Source organism: Sceloporus occidentalis, unplaced genomic scaffold (genome assembly GCF_023333645.1).
Source record: "Sceloporus occidentalis isolate IW3139 unplaced genomic scaffold, rSceOcc1.0.p SCAF_23, whole genome shotgun sequence".
Classification (NCBI taxonomy): Eukaryota; Metazoa; Chordata; class Lepidosauria; order Squamata; family Phrynosomatidae; genus Sceloporus; species Sceloporus occidentalis.
Window position 1 is genome coordinate 2,383,291 of NW_028317003.1, and position 14,360 is coordinate 2,397,650.

Below are 14,360 nucleotides of genomic sequence, written 5' to 3' on the forward strand. Positions count from 1 at the left end.
ATTAATCCTGTCGGTCTCAGCCTGCCCATCTCTGACATCATAGAATCTCTAAGGGCTTGTGGGACTGTGCTGTGCCTGTTGCCCATAGAGTGTAGTGGAACTCAGCTAAGAATACGTAGACAATTTGTTTAGCAGAGGCTGACCCCTTCATTACCAGCCATGATTCCCACATCAGATATTTCTGACAGCGGGACAATTCTGTAGAGTTTTGCTGTTTCATGTGCACAAGCATGGGCATGGCTGTAGGTGGTCAACCCATTGTGATGTAATACATAGGGGAAAGCTTTATAGGATTGGCAGGACTGTTACTAGGAAACTAGTATTTCAATAAAGTTTTTAAAGGCATTTTTTGAATGTCAGAGAGAATTAAAAGGGGGAAAATGACAGGTAGGTTTTGTTTACTTCCCTCTAGACAATGCAGAACTTATCTGGGGGCATTATAAGAGGCCCCTATATGGAACAGCACCTTTAAGCAAATGGGGGTAAGTTTTTGCGAATGCAAATCCAAGTTGACTCATGAGAGTCAATGTTCCATCTAATTTTTCTTAGGTGGCGTGCGCAGAAAATTTCTCTTGTGCAAAAATTTTCCCAGAGCCAAAATTATGTGCGCACAATATCCGCACCGCATAAAGGATCAAAAAAAATTATATATATATTTTTTTTAAATTGGGAAAAACTGTTGTGCGCACAATTTTTGGACGTGTGCGCACAGCTTAGAGGGAACACTGATGAGAGTATGCTACTACAAACTTGCTTTTTTATCCAGATTCTGTAATGTTATAACAGGGAAGCGTGAAAATTAACAGTTACATTAAAACTGACAATACACACAAAGCTGACAATAACATTAACACACGTTAGACATACTTGTGCAGAAGAAATATAAGGTCCTGCTTTTGCAAGTTTACAATCCATACAATAACCCAAATTAAAACAGACAAAAATGACTAAATAATTTAAGTTATGTACTTGGGCAGACATTATTACCCCAAACTAGACATACATTACAGCATGAAGAACGTGGTCATTGAACCCATTAATGACAAGATTATTGTGCTCTCCTTCATGGGGTAAGAAGTTTAAATCACAGCTTTAAATCATGGACAGATGGTGGGACAGCAGGATGCTAAGACAGGAAGACAACACTGTCCATGGAAATCCAGAAGCATTTTCTGATATTGTATTTCTTATAACTACAGTTTTGGAAGACTTTTCTATTTGGCTATATGGCACATTTAAGATATCTCAAGTTTTAAAGCCAAGTTAAGAATTTGAGATGGATTTTCCAATTGGCCTTGACAGTATTAGTTTTTGCACATGAACCTAGTAATAATGTTAGCGTTATTAGTATATACAATTGGAACATCATATATGTCATCTTCAAACATTTATAGCATGTAACTGTATATGTAAAATATAAACCATATGCGTGCAATAAAAAGTGGCTATCAATAACAATGTTTGACAAATCACCTTTGCAAAAGTTTCAGTGCATATGCAACATTCACAACAGCAGTAAAGCATTTACACTAAATGGCATTGTTATGTAAAACCTACAATAAACCTGTAATCTTATTCTATATTTATATTGCTTTAAGCACCATTTCCAATGTAAAATATACCATGTCTCCTCTTCTTTTTAGCCTGATTATTCTGTAATCATTGCCACATGTTTTATACTTTCTTACTCTTTTGAGGTCTCTGCGGCCATTTTCCAAACCAGCATGTTGTTATCTTATTTCCTTTGAGAGAGATATTGCTACCATTTTACTGTACCTTTGTTACTTTAAGGGCTATAGTCCAATAAAATACTGACTCTTTAGTTTAATCGTATTTTCTTAATTTTGTTTGGTCTCAAACATATAGCACCTTTCCAGATATTTCAATGACAGGACAGGTCACATGTATAAAGCATTCTTATTGAGAGAGAGTGCCAATTTCTCTATAAGGTCAATAAATATGTATAGCAGTTGATACACTACGTGTCAGCGCCAAAGATAAATTGTGAGATTACAAATGTATTTTCAATAAGTATAAAACAATAAATATAATTTATAAAAAAATTATTATTCACAGAATTTATTCGCTATAACGGCAAACTTTTGTATTGACACCTATTGTATCATTTTCTGTATTATTATCTTGGAAGTATCTGGGAACAGCCCCAGTTTGGTCTTTTCTCTATAGCCATTATACCCACATTACCTTACTGACTCAATAAATATGTATAATAGAGGTAGATATGTACAATTCTAGATCCATTTTAGGTGATACTACTGTAAGAAATAACACTATGCAAAGATTTAGTAAAGCAACTGGGATAAGAAACCATGTAGTGATGCAAGAGCGAAGCCAGTACAGAGAATACCAGCTCTATGAATCCTGATTAAAAGAACCCTAGGGGGACTTTGAATATATATGTTTACCTTATCAATCGTGGTCAATGGATTACTCACAGGCCTAAAAAACCTGATGAACTGTAGGTCTATTAAGATGGTTGAAAAAAACTGGCAGTGACGTTGAGCTGTTCCAGAACTGTACCCTATCTCTACTATGGTAAATATAGTTCAGTATATTAAAGCCAAGAGGATCTCCTGGTACGTTCTACTCACAAGGTCCGCTCATGCAGCAGATGGATGGTATGAGGATTAACAGTGTAAGCCATTTTTTCTTTTAAAAGTTTATATCGGTACAATGTTAACAGACCTGTGGCATAATAATAACATGGATTTCCCGCCCAGTATGGTAATGGAGTTGGAAACCATCTAACCTTTATTATGCTACAGCAATAAAAGTATAACCTTCAACTAAAGACTATATTTTCTCATGGGCTATTTGCCTATTACTTTGGGTATTTGAAAGCCATTTCTTTCACTTTGTCTGGAAGAAACAACTTGACTCTCTCTCGGTGCCTAAGCATGTGAGCAACATGTGTACATCACCGGTGACATCAACAGGACTTCACAGATTATTCTACGGAAGCTTGCGTGCTAGCATATTAGTATATATTCTAAACATCCATGGAGATAAAAACATCTGTATGGTAAGTTTATTTTTATCCAATTACTTTAAAGAATACAACAAAAAATGGGAATAATATTAGAAGTGTGTTTTCTGTAGAAAAAAAACACTTTGTCCAATACAGAGTATTATTTCCATTTTTTCTTCTTTTTTTGTAAGAAGTTCTTATCCTTTAATCAAGCAAAATAGTACATTAAACAAACTCTTAACAAGATTTTAAATCTTAATGGATGACCTCAATCTGGTCTTATTTATAGCAGCCTCGGGAATATAAGCACAGAATAGTATGTGGTTTTGCGGTTCCCTAAACAAAAATACAAACTTAAAAGTGAATGCAATTTGGAATATCAACCATACTAGCTTTCAGGACAGCTAAACTGGTAAGGAATAAACGATAGATGTTATTGGGTATTGGAGTTTGTAACCAATAAAGGAAAGGAAATTGACTTATTATTGCAAAATGTTTGACTAATATGTGTCCAATACTGTTTCCTATTTAGGGACAAAGTGTACATTATGAAACAAAGGAAAGACACAACATTCCTAAAAATGGAATGAGTTCCAGATAACCACTTTGAAGTCAAAGAGGTCAGCACAGTTTTAATTGTACCTAGAGCTGCTGATCACTATGACACAGAAGGGATTAAGATGAGCTTCCGGGTCAAAGCTCAATAATTTATTATAAATGTCAGATTCAGAATGTAGCAGTTGAGAAGACAATTCTGTGCACATGTGTTTAATTTGAAGTGAGCAGTAAAGATTTTGTCTAGGATGGTGTATGAGCTGACAATTTACTTCCAGCCCCCCCCCCCCCCGCATGTTCAAGAAGCAGCACTGTCCTTCAAGTGGGAGAGAATAGATAAATGGTGCAAGCAAGGCACCATAGTTTCTGCCACACAAGTGGACTTTATCAGGTGGAATACACAGTTTGTGATGCATTACCACCGAAAAATATTAAGAGGGAATAATCAGCAGTGAAATTTCACAGCTGGTCATGATTTCCAGTCTGTGCCAAACACCTGCATTTCTAGAAAAGGATATCAAAACAAAACTCCACCCAATGGCAGCGAGCCATCCCTTAACAACCAGTCACAGACTTCACATGGCTATAAAAATTAATTTAACATTTCTACAGAAACAGTATTCTTCCTGTCCCATAAGACCGTTGCGCTTTCTTACACAGTTCTTCCGGCTAAGATAAATATTCCACGCAAAACAAAACAGCAAATAGAGAACTTAAAGAATTTGACGACTGGAAGTATTATATGTTGTTTTCATCTGTTTATTTGTGGAAGCCTGATTGGTTTGATTAACCTCGAGACTATCTAGTTGAAATTCTTCCATTTTAAACGCATCCAGGAAGTGTTCACTGTCACATCTGGTAAAAGTGTACAGTATGATGCATTAAGTGCACTGAAAGCACTTATTACTACATATATATATATATATATATATATATATGTTTGTAAAAAAAAAAAAAAAGGTCATAGCAAATGTTTGTTCCAGTTACTTGAGTGAAAGCATGACAAGGACCAGACCATGAAAAAAATAGAGCCATGATATGTTACATATTTTCTATAATATGGTTCGTGTAGACTTTGAGACATTGAATAAAACGTATGGAATATTAAGTTGTAATATACAGTCTTTCATATGGAAAAAAGATTTACAGAAACACATAACATAAAAACTGTATGTACTATCCTACATCTGTGTACATAATGCTTCAATTTAGTGTGTGTCCCTCCTCCTCAAATGTTTTCCAGTCTACTGTAGCAAATCCAACACATGAAATGTACCTGTTCAGATGACTAAATACCACAAATGTATTTGTTAACACAGACTGATTAAACCTAAGGATAGCTGTTTCACACTTTTTAAACATGTTTGATATATTAATATGAATGTATTCTTATGAAATAATAATTATTGTTTCTGAAATGATGTTACTTTGAGATTTGAAATTCTGATTCACCATATGTTTCTGCCCTCTTTAGAATATATTCCTTTTCTACTATAATCATGACCTGAGGCTTCCCTTATCCCTTACTCTCTATTCATGTTCTTGGCCTGTTCCATATCACTACAACTCACTTCCACATAACATCTAGCCCCATCTTAATATCCACTGGTAATATCAAAACTGATCTTATCAAATAAGCATTTAAATTGTTTCACTATTGTTCATTTTTCCTCCACTAATACCAGTTGTCTAGCGGGCAATGCATTGTGGCCTAGGTTGACTAAGGTTAGCAGGTCTACGAGACCACGGCCCCTCTGCATCACACTTGGGGCATATCACCTTATAAGCTTCCCCAGTGTGCCCTGCTGAGTAAGCCATTTACAAGGAAGATCTTTGATTCCCCCATCAGGTCCATTTACTCAGTAGTAGACTGCCAGACACCACTTGTACTTATGTACTTAATAAATGGATGATGTCACATAAGGCAAACCATAAAATGAAAAAGGTCCATTTGTGAAGATTAAAAGCCCCAAAATAATCACTGGTCTCATATACACTAGCTGAGCACTTAAGCTATAAAGTTGTTGAAATTCTTCCACATCTTGAAACAACACATTCAAATAAAAATAAAATGTGTCATATTAAACAAACAAAAGAACAATTATTAACATCACACAATATCTAAGGGGAAGTATATATATATATATATATATATATATATATATATATATATATACACACATACAATATAATATAATATTCCATAATATACCATATTATATACAAAAATCTTAATTCTATCACAATATCTGAAAATTTGCAATGATTCAACTTAAAAAAATAGAAATGAACATACAATTTTTTTATTATTTTTCAACCAACTGGTGTAAAGGGATCACAAAAAAATAATATAACGTATAACGCAAAAACCCATAAAGGTTAACTAACCTGGGGTTCAGAGAAGACTTCTTTTATACTATTGATTGGGCCATAAGGAATACCACTGCCTTCAAAAAGCTTTAGCCATTCACTGGTGCTTTTTTCTGAGAACCTGGAAACAAACAAAAGATTGTGGCTTGAACTCCTTCTTTAAAAAAAATCCAAAGGATATAAAGCACTACCACGCTGGTTTATTCCCAAGCAGCCAATATTATAACAAAAATGTTCAGCGGAAATGTGAAAGTTAAACCCTCAGGCAAATAACATGGTTAAAGAGCCTTGTAATTCTATCTGATAGTCTTAATACAAGACGCAAACCAAAATTATCAGCAATTTCATATATGGTCAGTAGATTTCCTCAAGGCCTTTTGTACTCTAATGATCATCACATTTGTAAAACAAAAGCATTAACATTCTACTGGAAAGGGAAAAAAATGAAATATAGAGCTGCTCGCGTTTTGATCTGAAAAATCTGATATGAAACAGTCCTGACTTTTTCCTGCCTATCATATGTGAAACATATGTCGGAAATAGCAACCGCAACTGTTAGATAGCTAAGCGATGTTCACATTTATTAGCAACATAATTTTGAAACATGGATTACAGGGTCACTGGGCCATGGACCACAATGCACTCTACACATCCTGTATTCGGGCAAATTTATATTTGCAACCTGGTGAAAGCTGTGATCACAGAACATTTGTTACAAAAAAAAGTCATCTGTTAAAAGTTGCTTTCCCAGTCAGCAATACGACTGGTGTATGCACACAGGCAGCTGATGTGACCTTTTGATAGGGGTAAGCAGGAAATAAAGTTGTATGATTAGGGTCTTTGAGACGCGGTGCTGAGCCAAAACCCTGTTATATAATCCTTTTTTACTTTTTGTGCTAGTACTAACTGTTTAATCTGAGGGAGGTTAAGTCTGTTGACAGGTCATCTGCAAAATGTCATTATATTGTTCAAAAAGTGCTAGGCTGGATTATCCGATGTTTCAGGTATTTGGCAACACTTTGTTTGGGTATGGTGATTTAAGAAGAAACAAACAAGTAACAGGTATTGTGGGCTTTATCTTTCAAGGAAATCTAGGTGCTTATTGAATAAAAAAAAAAAAGTTGTCCTTAGATCAGGGCTCGACAAATCCCAGGTCGCCATGGCGACTGATAATTTTGTCCTGGCGCCTAGGTGTATGTGAGCCAAACCAGTGGCCGAAACACACATTCGGCAAAATGCCGAAATGTAAAAAAAAACGGCTGAAAAAAATCCCCGCAGGGGCCGCACTGCTTAGCTGTGCGTTGCTCTTAATGTGCAAGCAGCGTCTCTTGTGCTGGAGTGGCCACAGGAAGCAGGAAACCAGAGGAGTCACATGACTGCTCTGTTCCTCCTCCCAGTGGGCGGGACAAGAGAAGTTCGTGCAGAGAGACAGAGATAGACGCAGCAGGGCCCCTATGGAAGTCTGCGTGTGAGAGATCTGCAGTGCAGGTAAGGGTGTGAAGGAGAATGAATGAGTGTGTGTGTGATAGCATGGTTGTGTAAGTGGGGGGAGGAGCATGGCACATGGGGCTCTAAGTGATGTGCAGCATCAATACACAAGGGGGGGGCAGCAAGCAAGGTTTCAGCATGTACTCCTATCATGCCAAGTCAGCCAGTACATGCTGGAACCTGGGTATGTCTGGGCAGGACTGTGATTGGTGTTAACAATCAATAACTCGAGACTAAGTCCTGGGGCAAAGTGTGGGTGCAAAGTGTGAGTGCTGGGGCAAAGTGTGGGTGCAGTGCAAAGTGGTGGGGCAAAGTGTGGGTGCTGGGGCAAAGTACGGGTGCAGGGGCAAAAAAAGTTTTTTAACTTTTTTAGCTGGCTCCTAGATTTATAACAAATTTGTCAAGCCCTGCCTTAGATATAAATTAAGGTAGTAAAGTTAGTAGAAAGCCATTCTTTCATGATAAGGACTGAATACCATTTGTCAGAGACATTTTATTTTCCTAAGGTATTGTATCATGTAGAAATTATTTGTCTAGGTATTATAAAGAGGCAGGAACCCTCATCTCAGTCTGTATGTGTAAGGTTATCTAATAATTAAAGGGGCAGTGATGTCTACCTTTTTTTATTAAGGTAGAAATCATCAGTCGGAAACATTGCCCAGACACTCAACCGTAATCTAACAACAGATCAGCTAGCAGCATCCATGGAGTTTAATTTTATTTTTGTTACTTACAGTGGTAAGTGGTAGTGACATTAGTCTTACAGGCAGGGATCGGACCTTTTTTCTTTTAAGATCAGTGACAATTAAAACAATATGAGAAAGTGAAATATTAGCTCAGCAACCCTTTATACACAGTTTAGTAATTGTTTTTGAGCGATCATGGGAGGGGAGGTTACTTATATGATATGTAGTTAGCCTCTTTAGCTCCACTTGGATAACCATCTAGCTTATACACTACTGTTTCAAAGTTTAGGGTCACATAAAATGTTCCTTGTTTTTTAAAGGAAAGCAAATTTTGTCCATTAAAATGACATCAAATAGATCAGAAATACAGTGTAGATGTTGTTAATGTTGTAAATGACTATTGTAGCTGGAAATTTTTATGGAACATCTGCGTACAGAGGCCTTTTATTACTTGCATCACCAATGGCACCTTGTGCTAGCGAATCCAAGTTTAAGTTTAAAAGACTAATTTATCATTAGAAAAACCTTTCACAATTATGTTAGCACAGCTAGCAATGTCCTTGTTTTCCATGAAAGCAGCTAAGTGACCCCAAATGTTTGAACAGTAGTGTAGATGCTTGGCACTCAAGGGGTTAGTGAAAATTACTAAACAGCAACATAATCATTTTAAGTATCTTTAAGTGGACTGGAGGTTTTTAGTCTAATGCATATATCCTCAAATACATATATAAAAATGCTGTATATACTTGACTCACTTTTCATTGACAACATCTGTTTCAGTACAGCATGATGTTATGGTTTTCACTAGTGCCCTCCATGTTGCCTATTCCAAATATTTTGGACCTCTTCCTTTAATAGTAAATATATTTAAATAGTTGTTTTTTCTCATTGTGTAACCCTGACAAATGTTTGTTTATGGAATGATGCAGTCGACACAGACCATCAATAAACGTCTTTGATTGAATCCCTCTTGTGTGTTGTCAGTCATCATACACTGTGAGTTTTGTGTATTTGGACTTGCAATATGCATGCCATGTTTTGTTTTAATGATCACTGCACTTTTCCTCATGTGACATAAGTCCAAAAATCACAAAAACACTAGAAGGACCAAAATTTTACTTGCACGCAATTTATGACATATAGCAAATTCTACAGCAATTTCATATCCCTTATAAATGCATTGGATTCATCTAAGGATCAAAGCTCATGCAGACAGAGAGAAATTAGACCACAATATCACAAACAGTGTAGAATCTCAAGTTTTCAAGAGCTAAATTGGAGCAAGGGTCAATGTTTTTTCTGTTGTGGATTAACTACAATTCTAATGATTCTCCTTCAGATAACTGCAGAGGATCATGTGCATTGTGGTTAACCTCCTGATGAAGACTTACATGTTGCTTGCATATAATATAAAGAGCACAGTAATTACTGTGACAAGCCTTTTTTTAAACAGTAATACAATATTCTGAAGCACTATATAGAAAAGTAGTTAAAATGCAATAAATGTCTTTCTATATGAGTGGGCAATAATAACAACCAAAAGGAGTTTAGCACATCCTTGTAAAAAGAGTTCAGTTCTTGTGGGACATCCACAGGAGATAATAAATAATGCGTATGTGAGATTTCAGGTCAATGATTGGTGGTGTTAGAAGGTTCCTATAGGTATAAGGGTCTTGGAAGGAGAACAGTTTCAAATAGTGGATATAAATGTAATTCAACCCATCTTCTATAAAGAATGGCTTGCAGGTATGTGAACACTTGTCTGCCATACCAGTCCACATGTGCACATATATGCTGTGGTTTCTGAATTAGGTCAGAAGGCAGGATAAATGACAAAGGTGTTTTATTGCACAACAAGTAAAATGATATAAATAATGAGTACAATAATAAAAGTGTGCAAGCATTTATCTTTTAGATACTTCTCACAAAAAGGGTACCGAAGAAGCTGGTATTGGTGTGAGTAGAGGACAGGGTACCAATGAAAGCCCCCAACCACAATTATCCTGGCCGATGGGCAAATTACACCTTAGTTGTTGGTGTTCAGATCAAATTAATTAGCATGTACTATATACTGTGTATCATGTACTTTAAATTCAATTATTTAAACTCCAGGGATAAATTATGTCTACATCATTTGTTTTTTCTCGATTCTGCACATCTCTCTAAGTTTTCACATTTGCCACTAACATTTAGCCATTTAGTTGGTGGTTAGATTCTTACGCTTTTCTCTCCTCTCTGACGCTACTAACTATACAAAGCTATAAGTAGGGCTGCTCCACTCTGGTGTCACATCCGCTTCTGGAGGTGGAAGGGGGCATGGGGCATTACTTCCAGGTGACTCAAGCGCTCCCCTCATTTTGCAGGGCGGTTACTGTATACTGGGACAATTTTTGGTCTACATTATTTCCATACTCCTTGTGACGCCTCCATCGTATTCCTATTTCTTTGTGTGAACTGTCTGATTATTTAGTGTTTTCCAAATCTGGTCAGGTAACCACAGCTTCAATGAAAATACATCAAAGGATATGGTTTATGCGTAACAAAGCTACCTTTAAAAAAAAAAAAAATCATATTAGGTAAAACAATGTTTTAAACAGACAATCCTGTAACACAAAAAAACATGGAAATGTAAACATAATATTTTAATATTATATAATACATGTGAAATAAGAATGATTTGTCTCCTGGAGGAAAAACAGATTCTTTATGTGGTCTATCCATGATGCCAAACAAAACTTCCATTCTTTTATTTAAAAAATATAAATTAACACAATGACATGTACTCATATTGCCAGAAGGTTTACAAGAAACAAAGACAGCTATTCTTGGCTCCCGTCTTAGTATGATGGATGCAAAAATACACAAAGTATCTTTACACATGCTATGTTAAAACAAAAATATATAAAGATTAAGGCTAACTTATAAAATAAGATAATAATTGTGCTATGTAAACGGATAACTTACTGAGGGAATAAACGAGAACGCTCCAAAATCAGGACTTTTCAGTCACAATGTCAATGAGTCAAGTCTATGTAAATATTATCCTCTCATGGTACGCTTAATGAATTTTCAAGGCGAGCACATACATCATTCCTGGAGTTACACTAGTGGTTTCCTTGAAGCTCTCACAAGCCAACCCAAAGCTGTATCAAACGTGCCTTCAGACTGTTCAGCATCCCCATGTAATCACAAGGGTGTATTTAAAGCTAGAGTTTGTGTATCTTTTAGTCTCATCCCACAAGCACTATAAATGGCTTCATTTCTTTTTATGGAAAAGCAAATATATGTCATGATGCTTATTTTTTTTTTTTAACTTTATTTTTTTACATTGTCGCTGTAACTAATATCTGTTTTATGCAGAGGGAGAGGAGATTAAATACCTTTAAGTACACTTAGTCAGGGATGGAACATCTTTGCATTCCATGATTACCAATGGACACATTCATCATTCTATCCTGAAACAAAAGCCCTTGACCTAAATTTAAAGTCAAATGGCTTCCTCGATCTGTAGAGAAAGCATTAAGTACATTCTTTATTTTTTTTTTTACAGTACTTATTTCCTTTATTGACGTAATTAAAATTTGTATCTTGCTTTACCACAAGGTCCATATGATACACTGTATTTTTCACAATTTAGAACACACTTTTTATGACATATAAGCTCCATAAAAATTGCCCTATCTTGTACTCTGAATAGGGCCTAGGCAGGTGCCAGTCCCACACATGAATTCACGGACTAAAATGCAAAATGTCTTTTTGTATATTTAGTAAACAATTAATTTAGGGATTGTTAAAAAAAGAAGTTCAACTGATATTTGTGTATGCAATTGGTATGATGGGAATGTGCATGGTTACCATCCTTATTTCTATGTCTTATTATTGTGCAGGGTACAATTTCCAAATTGGTGGGACTCCACTATGTATATTTTTGCTTTGAGATGTTCTGTGTACCTCCCCTTTGCTACCAATATGTTATGGTTCATATTCCTGTTTCAATTAAGTTTGAATTATAAGTATCTTTAAATAATGACAAAACAAGGTTTCCATGAGGACCAAGATTAGAGCCATTTGGGTAACACTCAGCGAGTCACACAGAATTTTCACCATGGGTGTATATTGGCCATATTCCAAGAATCTCAGGGTCGCCTCATTTAGAATGTTCCTAGTTATCCGTATTTCTATTAAATACCCACATTTCAGTAAATCTCAAAACTTTAATAGTAACCCTCATTGTTATTAATTCAGCGCTCATGCTGGTTTAACCCCTTCGAGACAAAGGCTGATTTTACTTTTTGTACCCTTTGTGACAATGGCCTTTTTAACATTTCTGCGCTGCTTGTGTTTAGCTGTAATTTTCTTCTTTCCCGTTTACTGAACCCACACACATTAGATATTGTTTTTTTCAGGACAAGAAGGGCTTTCTTTAGATGACATTGTTTTGATTGTATCATATTATTTACTATTAAAAAAATTATAAAATATGGTGAAAAATTTAGAAAAAAATGACTGTTTCTAACTTTTAGTTGAAAAATCTTTTACTCATCTATAAAAGGTAATGAAAAAACCTGCTAAATAGATTCTACTATTTGTCCTGAGTTTAGAAATACCCAATGTTTTTATGTTTTTTTGCTTTTTTCTACCCATTATGGGGCAATAAGTACAGGTAGCGTTTTGCTATTTCAAAGCCATTTTTTCCAAATCTGGTAATTCTTCCCCCCATGTGCAATTTCGGGTATCTTTGAACCCGGCCAATGCAATTTACCCCATCAAGTCATATATTTTTGAAAACTAGACAGCCCAGGGTATTCCAAATGCTAGTATTTTAACTCTTTCCATGCACCATATCTACCACCAGTCTTTGTCAAACTTTATGGTAGTCATTTTTTTGCATTTGTTTTGTCATACACATTTTACTTCAGGTATGAATTAAAATGTTCTAGTTTATGTCACTATCACAAAACACCCCAATATGTGTTCAGCAACATCTCCTGAGCGCAGCGATACCCCACATGAATGATTTTGCCTGGCTGTTTGGGGGCAAAAGGGCCACATTTGGGGCATGCGCATTTTTCAATGTTGAACTTTGGCATTTGGGGATCCACTGCCCATGCCCTATTTGGTACATCTTTGAGCCGGGCCATTTCAGTGTGCCCAATAAACCCATATATTTTTGAAAACTAGACACCCCAGGGTATTTCAAATGCTAGTATTTTAACTCTTTCCATGCACCATATCTACCACCAGTCTTTGTCAAACTTTGTGGTAGTCATTTTTTTGCATTTGGTTTTCCACACACATTTTAATTCAGGTATGAATTAAAATGTTCTCGTATATGTCACTATCACAAAACACCCCAATATGTGTTCAGCAACATCTCCTGAGTACAGCGATACCTCACATGAATGATTTTGCCTGGCTGTTTTGGGGCAAAAGGGCCACATTTGGGGCATGCGCTTTTTTCAATGTTGAACTTTGGCATTTGGGATCCACTGCCCATGCCCTATTTGGTACATCTTTGAGCCAGGCCACTTCAGTGTGCCCAACAAAACCATATATTTTTCAAAACTAGACACCACAGGGTATTTTAAATGCTGGTATTTTAACTCTTTGCATGCACATATTTTACCACCAGCATTTTTTCAAAGTTTGCAGTAATATTTTTGTGTGTGTATTTTTCCCACACACACCTACTTTATGTATGAATTTACAGCTCCTGGTATATGCCGCTGTCACACGACACCCCATAATGTGTTCAGCAACATCTCCTGAGTGCAGTGATACCCCACATGCATGGGTGTGTCATTTTTTGGGGGAACTAAAAGGCCACATTTGGTACGTGTGGCCATCCTTCCCCCCGTGTTAATTGGGACGTTGTTGAACCTGGCCCATTCAATTTACCCCATCAAATCATACATTTTTTAAAAGTAGACACCCCACGGGCATTTAATATGCCAGTATTTTAACTCTTTCCATGCGAGAATTGTTTTAAGCTAATATGCTAATTTTAGGACTTGCTCACAAAAATATATTTTTTATATATATATATATTTTTTTTTTATTTTTTTTTTTAAAAAAATGTAACTTTTTTTTCAACTTGGAGGTTCCCCTGATAGTGACATCAGTGGGAAATGATTTTTACATTTTACTGTTTTTTTACTATTTTTTTCTAATTATTATTAATTTTATTTTATTTTTTAATTTATTTTTACTAATCACACTGTGATTAGAAAGCTGGGCTCCATTGACTTGCATGGTGAATGCAGTACCCGTAT

At 35.9% G+C, this 14,360-nt stretch overlaps 1 protein-coding gene across 1 annotated transcript in view; it reads right to left on the reverse strand.

The window, feature by feature from the left end:
• Nucleotides 1–14,360, reverse strand: part of LOC149300678 (succinyl-CoA:glutarate CoA-transferase-like) — a 292,551-nt gene that overhangs the window by 205,790 nt on the left and 72,401 nt on the right. Inside the window, exon 12 of the mRNA XM_089484747.1 lies at nucleotides 5,933–6,035. Within this exon, the coding sequence (XP_089340873.1) occupies nucleotides 5,933–6,035 (103 nt within the window). The remainder of the gene's footprint in view (nucleotides 1–5,932; nucleotides 6,036–14,360) is intronic.